At 37.1% G+C, this 25,368-nt stretch overlaps 1 protein-coding gene across 2 annotated transcripts in view; it reads right to left on the minus strand.

The window, feature by feature from the left end:
- LOC115246078 (teneurin-a) overlaps positions 1–25,368 on the minus strand; it is a 486,292-nt gene that overhangs the window by 178,354 nt on the left and 282,570 nt on the right. For both annotated transcript variants that reach the window (XM_029824669.1, XM_029824678.1), the window contains one exon: positions 10,376–10,451. In XM_029824669.1, coding sequence (XP_029680529.1) covers positions 10,376–10,451 — 76 coding nt within the window. The remainder of the gene's footprint in view (positions 1–10,375; positions 10,452–25,368) is intronic.

A 25,368-nucleotide genomic window follows, 5' to 3' on the forward strand; every position in this document is an offset into this window, starting at 1 on the left:
TCTTTCCCTTTTCTCGCTTTCTCTTTCTTTCTGATCTTTCGTCCTTTTTCATCGTTTAAGTCCCGCAACTCGTCTTGCCTCGTCTCCGCTTGCGTTCTTACAGGAAAACGAGCGGTTAATGCTTCGCGAAAGTTACGGGCAGAAAACACACTCGTCCAAAAGAATAATGGTGCATGAAGAAGGGAAACCGTGAATACCACGGCGCCGCGTAAAATAACGCTAATGTGTCTTTATAACGGGCCGAAATCAAGTTTTATTATGATTCTAGATTTGCTCGAATATTCTGCGACTACCAGGCTTTCATATAAACGTCTTATTATTATCTTTCGCCGCTCTTCACGGGGTGTACGGATTAGTAAATCCATTATATAAAATTACAGATTGTTCATAAATGCAGAATTTTTTCTCGTAAAGTACATTTTTCCGATAAGCTGCGCATGAATTGTTAAAATTAATAAAACATTAAAAAATGTAAATTCTGTTCAACAAAGCACAATATGTATAACTTCTATATAATCATTGAAAAAAGAATTAATTGTAAGCAACTCCGTCCGAGTCACTACCGGGTATTTTCGAGTTAGAACGTGAAATATAAAGTACAAAAAAGTAATAGACTACGCTGCATAACGGAAAATAAGGAAAAAAAAGAAAAACAAGATAGAAAGAATAGGGGATGGAGGAAAGGGACAGGGAGACAAGAGACGAGCGTGATATTAGAGGAAGAGCTTAATATGATGCTACTCGATGTTATAGATTATAGACAAACTAGATAGCGACTCATCCTCTTTCGGTTTGACGAAGAGAGGCAATTTTCTTTATTTCACAGACCATAATTATATTAAGCAATAGTGACATCCGTTCTTTTTATAAAAACGAAAATATGAAAGCCTCGAACTTCCGGGATTTCAACATAAACGAATCGAACCAGCGGACGATGTGTACTCTGATGAAGCTTTTCATTGGATCGGAAAAACTCATGCGAGCCAATCGAGTGTGCCCCCTTCGTCGCAAATATCGTTCACGATGTTTCTCGCGTTTCATGAATTGTTTTTCGTTTCTTCTTGCTCCGTGCTCGGCGAACAGTAATATCGACTGTGAAAAGCAGTTGATACTCGACAGTCACGAGAAGGAGGGATTCCTTCGTATTCCCTTCGCATTTCGTTCTCTCTCTCTCTCTCTTTCTCTCTCTCTCTTTCTTTCTCTCTCTCTCTCTCAGGTTTGATAAATCTTCTAATGATAAATCTTCTTTTTCGCTCTTTCTCTGTTCCTCTATTTCTTGCGCACATTTCTTCTTTCTTACGGTTTTCGTCGTATGTATCGTAACTGGTACGACAGGACTCTCTTTCTTTTTTCAAATCCTCGCATGATAAATTTTGTCTGAATTGTTCTTACATTGTACTGTAAAACGAGTTTCAATTCTGATTTAGTCGCAACTGACTTGTTAGAAACATTCCTATTGCTATCGAATCTCATTAAATAATCATCGATTATAGTATAATGATTAATAAAATATTATATAAAATTGAAAATATATCAATTCCGAAAGTATCACATCGACAGCAATTTTCGTATTTAATGTTCTTCGCGTCTAATAATGATTCTATTTTCGGTTATTTATCTTTCCTGAATTTCGAAAGTCATCTGAGAATAACTTTCTCTGAATTGTTGTTTGAAGAAGGAAGCTCACGAGCTTTGATCTTGTCCCTCGAGATCTTCAGAACGGGTAAATAAATATCCCGGTAATTCGATGCGAACCCATTAGGAGAAAAACAAAAGAGTCTGAACGGCATAGAGAAATTTTCCGGCAGATAATTGAAACTGGAGACGCATTACGCTTTTTCAAGTACCTTAGCCGGGAACATACTTCGCTTTCTGCGCGAAGTACAAACGAGTACAGGCTGTGCTGCTCGCTAACGGTACTTTTAGAAGTTTCTAAATACAACGATACAACACGAAACAACAATCCGCTGCTTTCCTCAGTGCACTCAGTTTTATATTACTTAGAATCCCCTAAAATATACGTTTCCATCAATTTGCTGTTTTCGTTTACTGTTCGCGAAGCTCTCTGTTATTTCATCAAATGAACGCAAAACTTTTCTTCTTCATCTGTTCGTAGTAATACTGCGAACAAAGAAAATTGCGTAACTGCAATTCTTTTAATTGAACAGCGTTATGCAACGATGAGTTAAAATAATAATACCATCATTTTAAAATTATTTGTGAATGGTAAACTTTAATAAGGTAACTTTAATGGTAAACTTTAATTTAATATGAAAACGTAAACATTTTTTTAGTTTGTGCATGTTTTCAGCAGTACCGGAAGTTTAAATATGTGAGATTTAATTGTTTTTGTTTGATAATATAAAAAATTTAATATAGAACGAAAATATATGAGCTTTTTGCTACCGTAATTTTTGCTATCAGATTAAACAATATTTTGCCTTTTTACATTAAATGTACAAGTTGTCGGATTTGATTTGCGCACAGTGCGCGAATGTAAGGCATGCATATACTTGACATAATATATGATCTGTGTGTGAAGGTACCATAGCGCGCACACAAACACACGAAATGCACAACGACGTAATGTGTGGATCGTCGCGTCGGCATCAACATTTAAGCGACGTTTTCGGAAATTACGGCGGGATGTAGTACGCGCAGGTGAGAAGGTTTTTGCATAAATTGTAATTAACATACCATCAATTATGATTATGACGGACACGCGTGTGGCAAGGCAGATTAATGTTTATGGGTAGCGAGCTTTATGGTCAAGAGTAATGCGAGGCGCGCAAGGTGCCAAACTGGAAATTAGATCGTAGCGCAAAGGATTTACGGTAGCCGGTAACATCAGGTAACAACGGTGTAACACTTGCTATGAAATTAATGCTAAGCTAGCAATCTCTGTTATGAAATACAGACTTACATTATATATATATATATATATTTTGTCAATAGATACTGACACAAAATCATATTATTCTACATGAAATAATTCTTAATATCTCTTTTAAACAATTATATTTGTATCCCATTAAATGTTATATTATCTGTTCTGCTATCTCATAGATATAACATGAAATGAATAGAATTACGAAACGTTAATATATAAATTATACTATTACATTGTTGAAAGAATTGTATTAATATATTGCTAGATTTGCGAATAACAATAGCAATATTCATAAAATAGTCTAATAATTTATATTTTATTATATACTTTTGATAAATTAAAACTGGTTGTAGAAATTAATAATCAGGTCAATAGTCAATAGTCACTGGATGTCATCAACTTAATAAGCGACTATAACTGTGTTACATGCGATAAACCCGACAGCCAGGCGACTGAGTTTATCGCGTATTGACAATATTTTATAATAAAGCAATGATATAAGAGGGATTTGCTTTATATTTGAAAGTTTCACCGTTATAGGGTGCGCGGTAGCTATTCTTATAGAACGCAAAGTTAAACCCACATGGAGTTCGTAGAGAAAACGGCGCTTCCACTCCTCGATCTCACACACTACCACATTTTATAGTTCATTTACATTGGATACCATGGGGTGTTATTAGAACTTTTCAGTCGTATAAATCTGCGCCTGCGACAATACGACTCCTCGCAAGGATGTTTTCGAAGCCATCGTAAATAGATCCTTTAAAAATATGCGTTAAATGAGACTCGGAGAACTTTCCAATGCTAATAAACTTCTTTACGTGAATATTTACAATTCATATCGGCAAATTTTTTTATTAAGATACTATCTTACGTCTTCGAAGAGATTATATTGAAATGCAACATTCACGAGAATTAATCGGAGTAATAATTGTATGTTTACTAATATACTTGTCGTAACTAAGAACTTAACTACCAATATATGTTAACGTGTCTTGTACAGAAACTGTGTACTCTCTTTCCTTCAGAGTTTTCTTCGGTAAGATTCGTAATAAATCTCCGTCGTTGGGGTGAGATAATATTGCGAGAAGGCGAGATTCACGTCCGTACCACATATCCGGGAATTTGAGAGCGAATGGTAGGATTACGGCGCGCGGCCATGCTTTGAAACTTGGTGGTTTTAAGATGGGCACCGCGCGCGCGATGCAAGAGACGCGTCGACCAAACGAATGGTCTTCCTGCTCGCGGAAGCATTTCATGCAAATTTGTCCCAGTGCGATGTCACTCGTACTTTCCAAGCCACGCGGTAACCAGCGACCTACTTTCCGTTCTTGTGTCCTTCTCAAGAGACACGCTCGTTCTTCGCGCATACAAAAGCACACTCCTAATATCGTCGGGCAGAGCGTTACGATTCTTTACACAAATAATTAAATATTATATTTAGGTTAACACGATTACTTTACCAAAAAGACATTGCTTTAAAGTAAGCGTGAACATAAAATCGAATTTTGATACATTTTTGAAATATTTTATTTAATAATCATTAATATAAAGAAAATATGTCCGTTTAAAATTATAATTACGAAAATATATGAAACTATATATACGTATTTTTATTACCGCATCGTTATTTTCATTTTCACTTTCCTTTTCATTTTTCGTACACTCGTGAAGCGCGTGCGTGCTTGCGCAACTTTCAAACTTCGAGTTTCTCTATTTAGTCCCGCTACCAAGAATAACCCGCGGCTTTTATGAGTGCGTCTTAAGAATTTTTCACATGCATAGCGAAATAAAGCGTGGCAGGTGCGAAACGTGCCGAAGAGAACTTAATGCACGTGCGCGCACCTACGGCCGAAAATACTGCGACCGTATCGCATCGTGTCACGCAAACCGTCCGGATTTTATTAACGCACCGGCGCCATGGCACGGTACCCTCTTGTCGCGCCCTTTTTTCTTCACGGGTCACGAAGTGCGTGCGTGGTCGTCTAAAATTAGGATGCGGTATGTTTCCCATGTCCTTATCTACCGGTCAATTACCACTCTCGTCGAGTGTTCGATAAGGATTCTCCGACTAATTGCAACGGGAGAAGCAAAGTTAATGTATCGCCGTTTTATAGCTGTCGTTTTATTCTTCGTTCGCGTGGCCCGATTCACACTTTTGTCGTATCGTGTTTACTTTGCGCGTGTACGCGTGACTGGACTAGAATGCTTATTGTTTGAAGAATACACGTTTTATAGCTCGAAATTATCTGATAGATTTTCGAATCTGTATTGTTTAAAAATTCATACATTCTTTTTTCATACAGCAATTATTATATGACTGTGATAAATGATTGTAAAGAATAATATTGGATTTCCTGTTGATATATGTAATCCATAATTTGAATTTTTTTAAACAACTGAAATGTTGAATTATTTAGAGAGATAAGCAGGATCCTGAGACAACATCACTTCTCATACAATAAATTGCATTCTGCATGCTCAATCTTTTCAGTGTCAATTCGAGGAAAATTCATTTGAATAATTCTTTATAAAAATGATAATTTCTCTCGTTAATGCTATAATCTCCAATACATTTAACTATGATAATTAGCATTAGACCCATAAAATGAGTCTTATGGAAATGCATAAGAAGCAAATCGTAAGCTATTTCTGCATACTCTCTTGAATTATGCTTCTGCAGATATAAACCGCTTATTTTTTCCTCCTTCTTTTATCCATAACTAACATAAGTAGCTCGAGATGTTAAACTCTCAAAAGCTTCTTAGAAGCTGGACATTTAAAAGGTTCAAAAGAAAAAGAATTATTATATATTTATATAAAAATAACTGTGTTACATGCGATAAACCCGACAGCCAGGCGACTGAGTTTATCGCGTATTGACAATATTTTATAATAAAGCAATGATATAAGAGGGATTTGCTTTATATTTGAAAGTTTCACCGTTATAGGGTGCGCGGTAGCTATTCTTATAGAACGCAAAGTTAAACCCACATGGAGTTCGTAGAGAAAACGGCGCTTCCACTCCTCGATCTCACACACTACCACATTTTATAGTTCATTTACATTGGATACCATGGGGTGTTATTAGAACTTTTCAGTCGTATAAATCTGCGCCTGCGACAATACGACTCCTCGCAAGGATGTTTTCGAAGCCATCGTAAATAGATCCTTTAAAAATATGCGTTAAATGAGACTCGGAGAACTTTCCAATGCTAATAAACTTCTTTACGTGAATATTTACAATTCATATCGGCAAATTTTTTTATTAAGATACTATCTTACGTCTTCGAAGAGATTATATTGAAATGCAACATTCACGAGAATTAATCGGAGTAATAATTTTGTATGTTTACTAATACTTGTCAGATTAATAATAATATATCACTACAAATGCCCATTTTTAACTCACAATCTAGCAACTTCATCGCAAAATAATCATGCAAAAATTGTGAATACCTTATATAGCGAACAGAAGCCGTAATGAGATGAGAGAATACATTTCGGGGAATAGAAAACATTTCTACAAACAAGAAAACATTTTAAATCCGGCTTCGCGTCCCGTGAAAGGCGTACCACCGAACGAGATTCGGTTCGGTAGGACGGGCGGAAAGTTTAAGAGGAAGGGAGGCCCGAGTCGCGCGCAAATTGAAGCTGGGATTAAGACGTCGGGCGAGATTAAGGTTTCCATGTTGATTAATTTAAATAGTTCCGCTGTCGCTCCGCAGAGAGACAAAAGCATACCCGGTAACCGTAGCTACACCAGGCGGCCCAAGTACATAGGGAAAGGATGCATGGTAAACAAGTTACTTTTCACAGTGCAGAGGCGACCCGGAGAATTAAGGGACGTAATGCAGAGTTAAACGAAGCGCACTTAGGCGAGAGGCTCGGTTGTCGACCTGCTTTAACCAGGAATTTATTTGGATTGAGATGTACTCCTTTTTATTAGTTTTTCGTCGTTTACCTAACATTCCCGGAAAAATAGCGAAAAGTTATTTTTATTGTCATTGTTAAGTAGCGGTGATCTGATTGACATAAAAAAATTTGTATCGCGAATAATCAAGAATAAAAGATAAAAAGTTGAAAGGGAAGATATTTCGATATTCTTTGAGTAATAAAAGTCTTTCGAGGTCAATGTGTATTATAATTCTATGTCATCGGGCATCTCGCTATAAAATATGCTTTTGATACTTCGAGAAAAATGTAACGACGTTTTTTTGTACTTTACGTTCACTGAGAAAAAAATATGAGTTGATTTAACATCTTTTAATGTCTTTTAATGTTTTAATATCGATCAGTTTGCATGAGACTTGTTCCTTCTCTCGTTTGTGTATGCTTTTTATACATTTTTTACAAATTATTAAAAAATTAGAAAAATTTTTATATGCAAAAAGAAAAATATAGTAGACAGAGTTGCACTTTTAAAATTAAAAAAAATTTCTATTTGAAGAGATATTTTGCAAAAAAGAAATTTCTTTTAGTATTTTATAAATTGAATACTTTTTGAGAGATTATATTTAATATTGACAGTAAAGAAAATTGCGCGCATAAAATTTAATTATTTTAAGTAACGTCGGAAAAGATAACTGCTAAGCACAGTTACCGTAATATTTCTTTGCGATAATACGTCGCGATAGTTTATTTTTCTTATGGGAGTCGTAATATTATAAAGCGCTTCGAAATAAATTCGATGTGATTTCAAAACTTTCTTGAGAACGGCGCTAATTTTTCGCGAGTAACAATGGCCGTCATCTGATCGATTCGGTACGGTAGTTAGAGAACGATAGGAAAGATAGCAAGGCGGTAAGAATAGATAAGGTAGAACATTCGAAGGAAAAGCAAAACAAGGAGAAAAGTCTTTATTATCGGTCGAGTGTAACGAGCGTTCTTTTAGCCACATCGTTGCAGTTAATAAGCGATAAATATCGTAGAGAAGCGATTGTTCTTTCGCGTATCATATCCGAAATACGACAAAGACTATATCCGTTTATTCTGGTTGGGAAAAAAGATCAAAAAATTTATTGTTTTTTTTTTTTTTTATACGTATATAGATCAATATCAAGCCTTTGATATCTGTAATGTACCATAAAAACAGAAAAAGATAAAAAACTTCTATCTAATATCAGTACTACAACAAAGATTTTTCTATCGCGTTCTCGATTAATTGCTAAACTAATCGTCTTTATCATCTCGATACAATAATAGAGAGATGAAAGCTACAAACGCGAATTCTAACAAAGTAAATTTAAAAAAGTTACAATGTGTGACAAATTGACTTAAAATTTAATTTAATTTAATAAAATTTAAGATATTTTTCTACTAAAAAGTAAAGTCACATACAAAATGCTCCTAAAATATTAACCGCGCGTTTTAAAATCAATAAATAATAAAACAAATTAAATGTTATATGTGTATATATATATAAATGCAAAGCAAATGAAATTTATTTAAGTTTTCCGAAATATATAGCAAGTACCATCGTTTAGTAATATATTGAGAAAAGTTCATAGTTTTTTTCTGTAGAGACCAAGTTATCGTGACCAGTGTTCTCGGCGGATTCGGTCGTTAGCAGTCTTAGAAGGAAGTTGGGATAAGACGTAACGGATGAGTAAAAGGAAGGATGGAACGGGATAGGAAATTCTCCTTCGTTCTCTCGGACAAGGGCGGCGCGTGTTCTTTTAGCCACGTTGCCTCAGCAACAGAGTACCTTCCGTCTCGCTGACCTGCTGTTTCCGGTGACACCAATGGCCCTTCCTTCTCTCGTCATTTTGCCGAGACTGGTACGCGTTTTCTCGAGGAGAGAAAAAAAGTATACGGCCGACAGAAAAAAAAAACTGCGAGAAAGCGTTAAGGGTCGATGCGATTATCGTTCGAAACGACGGTATCTTTGAATTGGATTTTCCGTTTCTGTTATCAGATTCTCTGTGATAATCTCGTATCCTTTGCGATTAAAATGGTCACGTGATCACCGTTGACAGATCGTTAAGGCAAATTGCGCGATGATATATCTCAATAGAAGATCTACAATATACCGAGGTAGAATTATCAAACAAGTGAGCTTTACATGATAGTAATAATGTCTTATACCCTGGTATTTTGCTGACAGGGTAGGTACGTAGAATTCAGAATAGAAACACTGTCGTGTAGCATAAGTATAGAATGAGATCGATACCCCTGAGCGGAGTTCAAGATCCTAAAGAAAAGATCGACGAACTCGCGTAACTACCTATAAATATGTAATGCAAAGCAAGAATCCAGCAATATGTCAATCACTGCGCAGTAAAAAATATTTACTATATTAGCATGGCGAGAGTCGTGCTCAAAAGTATTCTGCGTGCGAGCGATGAAATATGAATTTTGCGGCACGTAGTGGGCCATTAGCTGCTTGAGAAAAGAAAGAAGGAGGAATGCGAATATTTACTATATTAGCATGGCGAGAGTCGTGCCCAAAAGTATTCTGCGTGCGAGCGATGAAATATGAATTGCGGCACGTAGTGGGCCATTAGCTGCTTGAGAAAAGAAAGAAGGAGGAATGCTGAAGGACGGTAATGAGGTAGAATAAAGAGCGAACTAATTCGAAATTTCGTGCGCGTCACTGACGGCCATCGACCGGCACGCTTGGCGCGAAAAGAAGAGGATGGGGGAGCGAAATGGAAATGCCGGGACCGGCCCTGTTCAACATTCTAAATATTTTAAAAGTTCAACTCATTTGAATTGGAACATCTTTAGACGTGTCTCGTTCTCACGCTCTATACCTCATGCTCCTTCTTGACTGCCTCGCATCGGCTGGATCGTCGCGGAGTTCCCTGTACTTATCGCGCTTCCTACCGCGCTTTCGCCTGCTCGGCTTTCTTCTCTTCCCGGTCGATTGATTTAGATTCTCGAAACTTTTCGCACTCGAGTTTTGTCGCGAAGACATCCACCGAGAAAGCTTTTGGCTCGTTTAAATCAAGTAAAAATCATCACCGAACAAGGAACTCGTCTGACATCTTGTATTTTCATTGCAGTGTCAATTTTAACATTAACGATATTTGCGACTAATATTTGTTCATAAATTCTGCGTTCGTCTTTATAATTTGAGTCTATGTTTATTCAACTTTAATGGCGTGAAACCAAAGCTAACGCAACGGTGACGAAGTTTGCAAGGTATGATTAATAACTAATCGCGACACACGATGGCCGAGATTCAGCCGAGATACGTTCACAGTTTCAAGGCGAATCAGTCGCGGTCCATCGGTTCTCCGTAGTTGTCGTAGCTTAATTCAATCACGTGAAATCCAGCCAGCAGGTAAACCGATAAGGCTCACGCGGATTTGCTGGCCTAGCGAGAAAAATCCGCTTACTCGTTCGCGCGCCTTCGCGAGAATTTACGTTATATGTCGCGCCGGTTAGAATATGGATATGTCACATTCGCAGATAGCACGAGAGACTCCACATATTCGCGTATACAGATTTGCAAAATTCGTGGGTAGCGTACTAACTCACCTGGTCACGGTTGGCGTGGAAGCTACCCCTGGGGATCGCGCTGGATAACTCCGTGGACTTCCTGACATCAAGTACTCTGCAACACACAGCGAAACGTTTGTCCTTAATGCTCTGCTGCATAAAGTCACACTCAACGATCGGGCAACGCATCCGTCTTGCATCGGTTAACGGCAATACAAACTATACGTCGCGAGTAGCAGTGATTACTAAGTGTGATTACAACTATGCTCTAAAACGCTTTACTCGATCAATGATATCAATATGACGATTCTATTTGCATATTGCGCACACAAAATATGAAGATTTAAAATCTCAAAGACAACGATATATATATAGATATATATAGATATATATAGATATATATTGTACTTTAATAATTTCAGCTATCTACCAATTTATATAATATAAGAAGTACGGAGGTAATTAATAATACAAATTTTTTCTTCGATTTATTTGACAGTTTTAAAATGATAATTCTCTATACTGTTGTAAAGTGTAATAAAGCATAAATAGAAATTCTTCGATAATACATTCCGAACATGCTCCAATTTTCTATACATTAGATTCATGGTTGTTGCATGTTGCGGCATTTCGCTAAAACATATGTCGTAACTACTGCTTAATTACTTAGACAGGTAACAGGATCTGCGGCGGACGCAGATATTCCTCTACTCTCAGCGACTTGACCCGTGTCATGCAACAAGATAATTGAGTTTATTAAACGCAAGTTGTTCTCGTATTCGCAAGTGCTTTAACCCTGTTTTGAATATAGTGTCCGCGGAATTATTTAAACGGCGCGATCAAAACGGATACGTGCTTATGCTATATATTTAATTATTACATATGTTTCGACAAGTGCAATCAGTATAAGAAAATTATTTAAAAAATCTGAGAACACATATGGAGATAATCGATAAAGCTCGATCGTGCTAATTAATTGAAAATGTTGATGATCTATGTCGGAGATTTGTAGATTACGTGAACAGATAAATGGACAGAGTGATAAGCGCAAACGTCAGGGGAAGCGCAAATTCATAGAAATTCCGGTTATCAACGGATAGCGACGCGCGCGCGTGCATAATTAATTTTCAAACTTTCTTTCCTGCCCGATGGCAGGCTGACGTTGCCATTCGATTTAGCCTTCGTTCGCCGTGCGTGGTCCCCGATCTGTCGGTTCGTAGCGTCATGCATATTCTAGTTGATGGGTCGTCGCGAGCTGTCTTCCTTTTATCTGTATAGTTAATGCGTTCATGACTAATGTAATCGTCAGTGACGTTTTGCCATCGACCGCGAGTAGTAGTCGTCTAACGCTCGCTTCAGTCGCCAGCACAAGATCGCTAAATCTCTTTAATGGATGATTCCATGTTATACTCAATATTTTCTTTCTATAAACACAATCGATAACATCAGGGGCGATAAGTTTCCCCGCAACACTTATTGTCGCCTGTTTGATACTTTTTTGCATTCGTAGTCACAAACAAAAGATAATCAACTGATGTATCTTATTTTTAACAGAAATAGTAACAAGTTCTCGAGCGATTGTAATGCGAAACAAATGCCTTCCTACACCGGAAGAAAAACTTTTACACAACACGAAAATTGGCTGTTGAATCAATAACGAGGCTGAACGGGACTTAGCGAGCGGAATCTAGAAGAAACGAAATATAAGAAAACAAGGATGGTTTGTTCGTTCGTTCACTTTGATATACCGACACTACATCGGTTTTAGCCCATAAGATTCTTTTAACTACCGTTTTCGCCCCCTTATTTCTACAGCAATTTGTCACTGTCTACGCTCTGAAAATCTTAATTATTTATACGTCGAACGTCCAAGTATAATTTTCGAATATATTCATTACTCACTATTAATGGATTTTTTATGCCGATTTCTGCGTTTATATATTTACAGTGAAATATTGCATTATTTGAATCTTTCTCGATATATGACAAATCATTATGTTTTTGTAATTTCTTCAATCATTTAATGTATCGTAGTTATTACGTATAATGATAATGATAATGGAGCAATGCACGAAGATGACGAGTGGCAATTCGTTTGACAGCATACGAACGAGAGGAAACGCGTTTTCGCATAAAGCCCCGTCAATCATAAACGCCACCGATTCGACCTTAGACTGGGCATGCTGCGAAATCTATGGAATGGGATCGAAATCGTCGTGTCATCGGCACTGCCGTGCCATTCGCTAGTCGCAAGTTCAAAGGCTCGCTCGCAACACATAGGACGTAACGTTTCCTTTGTAATTCTGAGCATAAATTGGCGCGTGTCAGATGCGAATGACTCGATTCCGTTGAACCGCGCGCGTACAGTGGAGTAGATAGGTAGGTAGGTACGTACGTACGGAAACCTGTCGACCGGAGAGTCCTGACAGCTGGTAGCACAAAGCGACGGGTTCATTCTCGCAGAGCGAGAGACTGGTTGCCAAGCTGCCGAGGCTTAGCAGCCATCCCGGCTACCGTTTGTTTCATCCGGTAGCCATGGTGATAACACGGAGAAGGTGGGCGCGACTGATCGAGGGTTCTCCGATATCTCGCATATTTTCTAGTAGCTACCCTCTCGGTGAAAGCGACGCTTCTGGCTCGCCGGACCACCCATCGAGAATATTAACGCCCACGAAGGGATACGCCGCGTGCCTCTGTCGGGGTACTTTCGGAAGAAATAAGCTGCATGCCGAGTTGCAAGCGCGACTGTAGCGAACATATCTCCGACAATGCCAGTGAAATAAGAGCAAGTCCACCATTGTGTAAGGATTTACTGTATTTTCATATTGAGTCTTCTAAGAAGACAGTAATTCTTCTTTTGTGAGCGCGCTACCAACGGACGATACGCACGACCATTTCTTTTTATTACAAAAAATAGAGTAATTGATAGTATTATCATTCATGCTGAGACGTTGATAGGAGTATGACAGTCAATGTGTTGTCTAGATTTAAATAAATACTGTAATTTTTTAAATCCGAATACACACACACATACACACATGTGCATACATATCTGTCAGTAATAAATATTACTTTTCAAGATTACTAAAAATATTTTTGAGATGCAGTAAAATAGAATGCAGTTATTTAACTATTTAACGTTCCATTTTTGAAGCAGTTGTGAAACAATATCGCCAATTTCTCTTTCATTATCTTGACATTGCATTTTTTGAGTATGTAAATTTCTTATAGGCTAAATATTTCTGTCGAAAGAGTTCAACGAATGAAACGATCAAGTTAGTAATGAGCGATCATTATCACGTGCAGAGATTCTCAAGTAAAATAAAAGATTCTCTTTTATACAGTCGCTCCAAGAATACTTTTCAAAGACTTTCTTCATTAGCATTTGTTTTGGCCGATTTTTAAAAAATTCTCTCCGGAGCAATCTGCTCGTCAGAAACCGGGCAGAAAACGATCGATTGCGTTCTATCTACGGGAGCTAAAGTCTGGCCGACCCATCCTGCGCTCGAAAAAGTGTCATTATCTGCTAATGGCGCGGCAGCAACTAGGTTGATGCGCTCGGTCGGTTAATGACGTGACTTTCGCATTTTGCCAATGGACTATACCGATTTTATCTATGTGCTCCAGTTTTACCTGATGCCCTCCCGGAGATTCGCGAGCACCGCAACTATCCTCCGAGAGGTTATTTAAAGGTTAAGGTCGTTTTTATTGCCGTGCCGCATTCTTATCGTTACTTCGTTACATCCAAGGATTCATTCGCTGCAGGGCAAAATATCTCCGAGAGTTACGCGAGAGACAAGCCCACGCGAAATATTCTCGTATAAGAACGTTGTCGACCCAAATACATCGCCGTCAGAATGTCGTCAAAGAGAAGCGAACATTACCGCAGTTACGATAGCCGGACTGGAAATTACGTAAGCCGAATTAAGTAAGCGAGGAACATCCCACCGCGATAAAGTTTATCCGTACTTGGGGCGCTGACAGAACGTGCCGACTAATAGCTCGCCTAAAAGCGCGCAATTTAGCAAATCGGGTGGCACTCTCGGATCGGCGAGGGTTTCTCCTCCCCATAATCGAGGGCGTACGGTCGACTGGTCTGTTCTTTATTTAATCACTGCACACGGCTCTTTTAACGAAGACGGGTGAATGACGTACCGGGTAGAAAACTGAACATCGAACAAGATCGTCGAGGGGAGATGGCCGAAAATATGAGCGAATTCAGGAAAGGCAACGGAAGACGGAGGTAATAACGAAAGTGATAATGAGAGTGATAGCGCAAGAGTGACAAGACGTAGTTAGAGTGACAACCGAAAAAGAGACTGGCGAGCAGTTGTAATAGGGTAGAAGCAGAGCTAGAAAATGGAATTTGAGGATGAGCGCAAGCGGGGCGAAACGAAGCAAAGATAAGGGCGAAACGCACGTAAAGACAAGAGAAAAAGATCAGAGATAGGTACGTAAGTCCCTGGATGGAGTGGATATAGTTGAGTCTGAGGGTTTCTGGTTGTTGGGTGTTTGGCTGTCGGCCAAAAAATCTTTGGAGCGCGACGGTTACCTTTTTCTCCTCCGGGAGATTTCTTCGACCTTATACGTACGCCACGATGAGCGTATCGTCTTTTCGGAATGTCAACTCTGAGAGTATGCGAATATATGTGTGTGTCAGTATGTACTGTCGATGCGTGTCGCCGAAAGTGCGACATTACAGTCCTTATTTTATTGCTTATATTTCATTTGACTTTACATCTCGCATTTTATTTAATTACGCAAAATATATTGCAATTGTAAATTAAAGCTCATATAATCTGGTGCAATTGTACAGTTGTTTGATAGATTACTTCTTTTGCTTCCTCATAGAGGAAGCTTTGTTTTCGTGACAAAATTTTTTTTTCGAGTTTTCTATGCCAATGTGTTTAGAATGTTCCAAAACGTCGGAAAATCATATTCCTAAAAAATGTCTGTATGTATGTATGTATGTGAGTATGTGTGTATGTATGTATGTACGCAATATATTGTACAACCTCTAACTTCCGCAATTTTTGAGATATCGGGTTAAATTTTTTTTACATGGATAGAGTATCATTCAAAGATGGTTGGTATTGAATTTGGTGAGAATCGATGAAAAGGTTTATTTTTTATAAAATTTTTAATTTTTTGAGAAATGTCTGTATACATTGTAACTTTCGCAAATTTTGAGATATCAGGTTAAATTTTTTTAGATGGATAAAATATTATTAAAGGATAGTTACTACTGAATTTGGTGAGTATCGATGAAAGGGTTTATTTTTTATAAAATTTTGAATTTTTTGAAAAATGTCTTTACACGCTGTAACTTTCAGAAAATTTGAGATATCGGATTAAATTTTTTTTACATGAATAGAGTATTATTAAAGGATGTTTGATATTGAATTTAGTGAGGATCGGTGAAAGAAATCATTTTAATTTTTATTTCGCTCACAAAGCTTCCTCTATGAGGAAGCATAAATTGAAAAATCCGCATGCTTAAAGCAGCTTAAGCATTGTAAGATAAAATGATGAGGAAGCAATGTGCAAGTTTCTAATTTGCACAACTCTACTTGTTTTTATATGCGCTGATTGTGCATCTCACAAATGAATTTTCGGAAGCAATAATATATCGCAAAGTAAAGCTAAATTCTTGTACGAAGCAATTGCATGCTTTATTCCTTGGATAAGATCAATAGCTTGCATTCTATCGCTTTACGTTATGCGAAAAATCAAGAGAATAACTTTTTAATTTCTTCTGCATCGCGGACCAGCCATCCGTATTGTTTCACTCCTAGTACAGAAGATTGAGTTCTGTTCCATTATATGTTTCGCGCAATCATCTATCATCTGTCCGCGCAAGTTGTAAGTTTTTTTCACTCGCTCTGCTTCTCGAAGCCGTGTGTTGCAACATATATTATTATATCATCAAAGCGTATAACTATATACCGAAAGCCATAAACACAACATCGGATACTCGGAGCTGTGATCAAACTTTACAAAAACGCTCGATTATTTATGAAAAAGTGTCGTTAGAAATGCTAAAGATAATATTTCTCGAGATCGGATTCTTGAGAGAATCAGCTTCGAAAACGTACACATTTCGCTGACAATGAGATAGTTCCGTGACTTCGAAAATAGGACATGATAGTACGTTACATTAGTGAGGTAGATTTCTGCTATTTAAGTCTGACTTGAAATTTGATATTATAATATATCGGGCGACTTTTCGAGAGATCAGAGGCGCTCATGGGCGAAACGTCAGTCGCATACAAAAATTTAAAAAAAGTAATATAAAAAATAGTATAAAATAATATCACATCGTGGAATGTAATATTTACTCTGTTCTTCGTTTCATAACCGTAGTACGAGTATATGTATGCGTATTCCTCTGCACTTAAGCGACGTGTATAATCAAGAGGTGCGAGAGTAACGGTGTGGGTAAGTCTGCGTAAACACAAGGGTTGATTAACGATAATGGCCATGTGGGGCGATTGCCGATAGCCTGTCTCTTGATCGTGCGAAGCGTGGGGGCTCGAGAATGAGGAATACTTTAGCGGGGAGATATATATATATATATATATATAAAGAGAGAGAGAGAGAGAGAGAGAGAGAGAGAGAAGATGGACAAACTGTCATCAGCGCATTGTGCAACGTTACGAACGCCAACCCATGGGACACTGGACGAAGGTAATCCAGGAGGATGCGTGCCCGAGAATTCTGATCAGCGCTTTACCTCTTATAGTGCCCGCCAATGTGTTATTACTGTTAACACCCCTACTTCGTGTAATGTCGCGCACATCATCGTCCCGACGACAAGGACGACGACAATGAGAATGACCACGATCTCGATTCGCGAGGATTCGTATTCGATGATATGGCAGTAGATGCGGTATTAACAGACGGCTGTCGTTATTGCTTTCATTCCAAACGTCATGCACGTGCCAACGCTGCCCACGTTGTTTCAAACGAGAAGATAATATTTGCAAGATATCGCGCGGCGGACTGCAGGAATTGTGCACTCTCGGAAATGTAAATCGCATTCTTGGCGCGTCGCGTATTGTAAATTCATAGAGAATTTACTCCTCACCGGCGGCGCGAATACAAGAGATGGAGCTGTAAATAATCGAGGCCCGTTGCGTTTCATGTACTTTAATGCTCTTTTACCCCGTCAATATCACATATCGGCAACGCCGAAATCGAGAATATATCGCTTCGATTTTCATCGCTCGAGATCATGCGGAACGTAATGACCTACTTCAGTCTCTGCATTCATGGAGAAAGGTTCCGCGGAAGGGCAATATCGCAGCCACATTCAAATGAGTATTGTCTTTAGGGCTAGATTTCTCTTTCTGTCGAGTATAAATATGTGTCTTTTTGTCCGTGGCACACGCATGCACTGTGCATTGTCATTTACAACGAAGTTCTCGCCATAACATATCGATCACTTGTAAAGGAGCGGATTTATCGCTTTGCTTTAAGCAATCTTGGCCTGTCAAACATTCGCCCTCGCAAATATCTCGTAGCATACTTGAATCACTAATAAGTGTTTGGTGAAGTCACATGTGTTATTAATCGCTCGCTAAATAATACAAAGCTTTCTTCAACATTTTTATAAATCTAGACATCATAAATATAATATAATAATACAAAATCAAATAAAAATTTCTTGCCTGTACTTACATAAATAATAATAATTTTTACATTACAATGTTGCGTAATTATTTTATATCCCTTTAGAATTATGGAATTGTATAAAATAATTATCAGAAAATAAATATGTTAGTGCTGTATGTAATCGATATAAGTTCTTCTCGCTTATTCTTGCGAGTATTATTATGTTGTACAAACCATCGATGTTGCCAATATCTAGAGGGTTGATCTCGGCTTGGAGGATAATGAATGTTTATTAGGGTAGGATCCGTTGACGGATCTCCGTAGACTCGAGACGGATCGATATGCGTCAGTCTAGACGTTCGTGCCTCGAAATAATTGGTTAACTCTGATCTTGCATTCTGTGTTCGTGAGAGGTAAACATTTGTGATTATGTGCGCTTCAAATACGTCGACGTACCAATAAAGCGTGAATCAATAAAGTTAGTCAAAATCATTTACTCTCTCAAACTGAATTAGTGAAAATGTCACTGATTAAAGCAGTGACAAGATTTACGCTGATTTTCAGTGAAAATACTCACGCTTTGCTCCTCCATCTCATGTTTCATTGTGATTAATTGTAAGTTAGATTTCGTATAACTAGTATCAAATTCAATATTACATGCGAACTACGTTTTTTTACTCTTAAGTTGTGATAAACCTACGAAAAATGATCTCTTGATCAAACTCAGATATTTTTTTTATGAAATATATTGCCATAAATTTAATTCATATACATATACATATAATATTATAATATATAAAAAAAATGCATTTTAAAATATCACTGATTGAAATAATCACTAACTGATTTTTTTCCAATGAGAGTTCAATGCTTTACTTATAACTGAAATCATTGTTTATCAGTGATAATACACTGATTCCATTTAAGAGAGTAAAGTACAATATTCTGTATACTTCTTATTTAATTTTCAGATTTTCTCTCTCTTTAAATATTAATAGAAAATAAAAAAAATTTTAAGTTTATAGAAATTAAAATAATATATCCTGTATGGCAATATAAAAAATTTTTATAAAACTTTAATAAAATTATTATAATTAATATTTTGTATTATATATAAACACGCACGCATCCAAAATGTCTTTTAAATTTATTTAAATTTTTAATTTTTTGAGTAATCTAAGCACATATAAAAACAGTTACATTTGTTTAAGTGACAATGTATATCGGCATCTAATGTTCGCTATTATATACAAACCGGAAATAGAACTAGGTAAAGTTTAACTAGCTTCGTGGTGGAATAGTCTCGTTTTCTTCATCAACTCTAACTGCAGGAATTAGCCCCTGGCCTCTGTCCAGATTACTTCTATATTCACCACCGCGCATCTCGTCTATCTCATTTGAGCTCGTGCGATTTTCAGGACATATTAATTTTGAAAACGTTAAGCGAGCGATAAGTAATGACGAATGTTTCGGAACCTTAATTTCTCATAATTGATCTCGGAATTGAATTTTTTTCCTGACATTCAATTTTTCCTTTTTAGATAATATTTAATTCACGTAACGCGATAAATTAACATATTTAATTTTACTTTGAGTGGGCAATATCATCGCGCTAATGGCGTAATTATCCGGTAATGCTTTAACCGAGGGACGACAGAGTAGGCAAAATTACAACGAAATTGCTGCGAAAGAATTGATACGTAGGGCGTTAAATTTAGTTTCATGGTAGTGTCGGTGTACATTACGGGCAGCCGAATTTCTCATATCTGCCCAAATTCGAGTGACCAGGGGATAAATTGTTGCACGCTTTTGGCACAGCGGCTGCCGGAGAATTGTGCATTTGCGTCACGTAACCTGTTTTACGTTAGCGCTTTTGTTCCACATGAATCTTATTAGCGCCAACCATTTTACAGAAAATTGAGTTAAACAGTTTTCTGCATTAAAGCTTTCGCTTTCCTCTTTCGGGTCGCTATTGGCCTAGAGGAAGTCGTGCAGAAGATCGTGATTGGGCAGTTAATATATTTCGTAAATGAAGCAAAGAAGTATAGTTAAAAAAAATTGCAGTTATAGAGAAATAATATATATGTGCACTGTAAACAAATCTTCCGATATAATTTAAGGATAAAAAGCATTTTAAGTAAATATATACTTATAATTATTAATATTTATAAGAATTTTATATAATATTATTTTTTATATAATATTTCTCTTTAATGCATACAAATAGCATAAAATTATATAAGAGCATAAAATATAATAATTTTTTTAAATTAGATTGATCAATTTAATATCCAATAAATGCAATATTTAATGAGATATTGAATATAACTATTTTACATATAAATATAATTACTTTTCATCATATATTGCATTAAGTTAGTTTATTCTATATGAAAAAATAACAACGTAATTATCTTATTTATAATGTAGTTATACTATAATCTATAATGACATGTCTAAGTACTGCCGAGGATAATTCCTATCATCTTCATGAACCGCACGGACGTATTGATCGTAACGCGAGGATACGGTGTGTATACAGGGTGGTCGGTAAAACGTAGGAATCAATAACAGAAATGTATTCTTCTCTAAAATTCTCTCTAAAATAATAAATACCTAATTACGAAGTTATATAAAAGGTAAAACTAAATTTTAAGAACCCAAGAGCTTAAGAACATAAGAATTATATTCTTATTGTGACTTATGCTCTTATTAATTTATGAATTTTGCCGCAAAGAATTTCACATAAACTTTATTTTTAATGTGAATAAATTTTTTAGCAATTGCTAAGACATATTAAAAGTTATAATATATGATACGATCGTTAATTGATTTTTAAAAAAAATCGATTATAATACTTCTTCGAGAATATATTCTCTTACATTTAATATCATCGTATCGACATATCCAACATACGGATTCATGAAATCCATATAATACCGAGGTGACAAATATATGTAATATGATTTTTGTTTGCCAAGATGAATTCTGCCAATGCGGAACAACGAGCAATAGTGGCATGGAAACGGAAAAGATCGAGCTTGAGAGAGGGATGCGAATTGAAAGGCTCCACTTTAGCATTCCTGTCCCCCGTTCCTTTCACCTCCGATACCAGCAGTACTGCTACAGTTATAGTTACAGCATTGCTACGACTATATGGAACGCGAAGACGAGGCCGGGTTGGCGCGTTTTTATTTACGATCTCACCCAATGAAATAACGGCTGCGAAGAGGCGCGCAATTGCCTTCTCATCTTGGCGACCCACATAAGCGCCCATCAGCTTTCTCTAAAAACGTTAATTGCTCGGTGATAATAAAGGTTCATACTGCGGCGTTTCGCCTACTCCGTAGTTCCGTTCTCGCTTGAATTCCGTTAAAAAAAAGCAAGAAAAAAAATTCACCGCCATCCGTCTGGGATTCGCGAAATTTAAATTGCAATACAATTTTTCGTGGAAAAGGCGAACGAGTCGTCGAATTGTTTATCGCGTGTTTTGCGCGTTATTTCCGTCAGAAGGGTCGCGACGTTATGAAGAGAAAATTCTGAACATGTTCGCGTCGTTCGCGGAGTTCTCCCGTAAGCATCGCTTTTTGGGCTAAACGTCGGAGTTGCCTTGTCCGAAACTTTTCGACCGTGTTGTGTCGCTTAGACAAGGTAGTAGGGGTAGCGAATTATTCGACGCTCACCGTCGGACTGTCATGGTTGTTTGCCGAAGTGAATGTAGAACGATCAATGTGAAGCTTCCTGTCCGCTGATGGCTGCACCGTTAGCCATTAGCGCTCTCATCGACACTCGGACTGCTCTATTTTCTATCGTTCCTATGCGGCTTACTCTATATTTTTCTATACTTTTGCACTATTCTAGCAGTTCTTTCTTTTAATTTTTAATCTGGTAATATGTATATATCAGTGCAAAATAATGCAATATACATTTTAAAATTACACAATTTATCAATAAGATGTTTGTATTTTATTTGCTATATAAGAGAAAAGTTATATTTTTTTATAAAATATTAAAAAAACACATATCAAAGACTTTAATTGCATAAATAATTGCATAAATAATCCAAGCAAATATAAAATAAAATTTGCATATTACATTGATAAGTGCAACAAGTATAGATTTTTATTTTCGATCTCTACTTTCATTAATGAACTGGACGATAATAAAGCACAAACGGTGTCTATAATGATAACGGCATTTATCCCGATAAAGTTAATTAAAGCAAGTTATAAAAAAGAAGTGCTATCGTAATGTATTTGCACAATTACTATCCAGAATAACTTATTTTAAATAAGAGGTTTAATCCTTTTGCTTATTTTCACTTTTTATTTGCGTATATTATTTTTGCTATACTATTCTAATTCGCAAGTAAATATCTGATCGTATAATGTCTCAATATTAATGCTATTGATGGATATCTAATATATTGAATGTAGAAAAATCTGTCTTTTAATTTCAAATAAAAAAATGCACGATGTGAGCAGTTAAATAATTAAAAAATTTGAGTTGTTTCGTATCCTTTCATAGTTTTTTCATTCTATATTTATCCTTTAGATGCACCCTGCTAAGCAATCAGCGGGTCCGATCGATTTTCTCGAATTCAATTAGACGCGACATATTGCAGATGCGGATCGTTGACGCGGGTGGCCCGTGCCTCGATTCCGTCTCGAATCGCGTCGCGACCGTAAAAACGTTTACACCGTGAAAAACGCAGCTGAATTTCGCCTCTCCCCACGAGATTGCATTAATTCCGCGCACGACACGTAACCCTAGCAATAAAGTGGCGTAATTGCCGATGTGTCCGTGCCCTTTGGGCGCCGAAGAGGAGAAAACCCCCGTCGGCATCAGGCGCAGAAAGTACGCGCGGGTGTACGCGAGGAAAGGGGTGGTCGATGTACAAATCCACCCCGACATATCCCACACGCAGGCAGACAGTGGATCGACTTATGCGAGCCACGTGCACCATTCTAATTTGCTTACGAGCTACGGTCTTAAAGCACAATGCGCCACAGGCTTCAGGAATACGTGGGTCGGTCGGCTGTATGGACAATGCACAATGTGCCGTACACTTTCGTCGCGGTATTGTTTCTCGAGTTCGCGGGTCCAATGATATCGCCATAGTTTTGTCATCTACGTCCGCACGATTGCGGTCCATTCTGGTTAGCGGAACTAATGTGAAACGCACGAGAAAGGATACGAATAACTTATTTACGATCTAATTCATGGCCGAGAAAGTAGTGGCAATCAATTTTCATTTTAATCTCCCAACTATGTCATAAGTTTGCATCGGTTCCCTAAAAATCTTTAATGATTTCAGAAAACGTCTGATATAAACAATAATTTATTTAATGACAGTGTTATGCTGGAATTTTAATATTTTATCTATAAAGTTATTAAATATTAAGATTCTTGTATAATATTATATAACACAGGAAATATATTAAATTTATTTAAAAGCCTCGATGTATGTATAAAAAACAAGTATTTTATGTTTTACCGCAATCTTACGAATAATGGCCTGTGGGACGAAATTGTGAGCCGAAGTTTTTGAGCCAGAAATAGCACTAAGAGTTTTATTTCATGTCCTCATTTCGTCCGTAACGTATCTAGTCCAATTTAAATTCCGAGTAAGACCAGCGCGGAAAGCCCGAAGGACCTAATATAATTCTGAATACAAGGTGCACCCGGTACGCTTGGGATCTAACTTGCATACATTTGCCAAATAGGCACGTTAACGTTAAGAAAAGTATCTGCATGCCTTCTCGCAACAAAAAATATATTTTATGTCAGATATATCTGCATATCATAAAGCACAGTATGAATATATACGTTTTATAATAGTGTGTTTATTCATATTTTTAAAGTATCTCTTATTTCAGATAATTAATTATAATAAGTCTGAGATAATATAAATATTCGATTAAAAATAATTAAATAATTATATGTATAAAATATTATATAATATAATAATTATATATTATAAACTGCAATAATGCGATAATGCATAACACAGTATAGCTTGAAGCAAAATGAAATTTTGTGTTCTGACTGGTAATTCCCCAAAGTTATATATCGAACGGATCTGCAATGCAAATTATGATATTCGAAGCTTGTTCGAACATTGTCAGTGAATTTTATAGCTGCATGTGTAGTTTTGGAAATTATTTTTTTGATCCAAACTACGTTTTCTCGATCTAGTTTTCTCGATGTGTATATTAAAATCGTAAGAGATTACATAAATAAAAATCTCTCATCTCCACATCAAATCTTCATTACTCAAATGAAATCAAATTCTTAATATGGGAGAGAAAAATCACATATAATATAATATTTAATATAAATTATAAATTATGGTTGTATGCAAAAATTTAAGTACAGAACGCCGTAAAATAATTTTTAAAAATTTAAATATTTAAATAGTTTTAATTTAAAAAGATTTCTTGCTACGCTGTTCCAATCATGTGCAAACATCCTATTTGTTTCACACTTACCAACGCGATCTATGTCTTCTTGCGTATAGTAGTGATGCATCGTGCTGCTGGGTCGGCTTGCGGTAGCAATTGAATCACACGGGCGACAGTTTATGGCTGTACGATGATCATCATGACCAATACAGCGGTCACTTTACTCTGCTATTACTCACTTCCATCTCAAACAGTCGTACAAGCCGCCCATTCGCCACTTCCGGCACGGTATTGTATCTACAATTTTGGCCGCGCGCAGATTCACGTAAACGCGAGTACGTACACGCACATATATGTACGATGTACAGTCCTTTTTACGCAATTGTTACAATGTTTCTTCGAAAATGGCGGCGTCCACGTGAAACAAGGTCGATGTCCGTGAAAACATCCGACAAATATACCGAATGCAATCGTCCGAGCGTGTATTTGACGAAAAAGTTCACTATATGCACGAATTCAAGCACGGACGTTCACCTTTTGCACTTCGCGCCATATATGATTTGACGCCTTAAATATGATGCGCATGGTTGTCCGGTTTTTATGCCACAAAGTTTGACACGGCTTTAGCGGAATACTTGTTAATTTCACAGTTTCTTTTATCTCTATGACCACGGAAAAACATTCATACTTCCGTACCGAAAGAATCTCTGGATATCTTGTGCAATATATTTCCGCCTTACGTGAAAAAACCGTAGAAACTCGAGACGTGAGATTTTATGCACGACCGATTATGGTACTTGCCGCTGTTTCCATTATCCCGATTCGAGGTTATAATAGAAAAACGATTGGTCCAGAAGATAGCGCCGATGGCTCACCACGGCAAAACGTCGATGATGCGGTGATTCTCTCCAGAAGAAACGGAGAGTGCGCTTCACACTCCGATGTATCTCACGCACTTTGTCCTCTCCCGCGCCCGCTCCTTTTTTCTTCCCTTCTTTTTTTTTTTTTTTTTCC

The sequence above is a fragment of the Formica exsecta genome, unplaced genomic scaffold (assembly GCF_003651465.1).
Source record: "Formica exsecta isolate Colony F162 unplaced genomic scaffold, ASM365146v1 scaffold1, whole genome shotgun sequence".
Lineage (NCBI taxonomy): Eukaryota > Metazoa > Arthropoda > Insecta > Hymenoptera > Formicidae > Formica > Formica exsecta.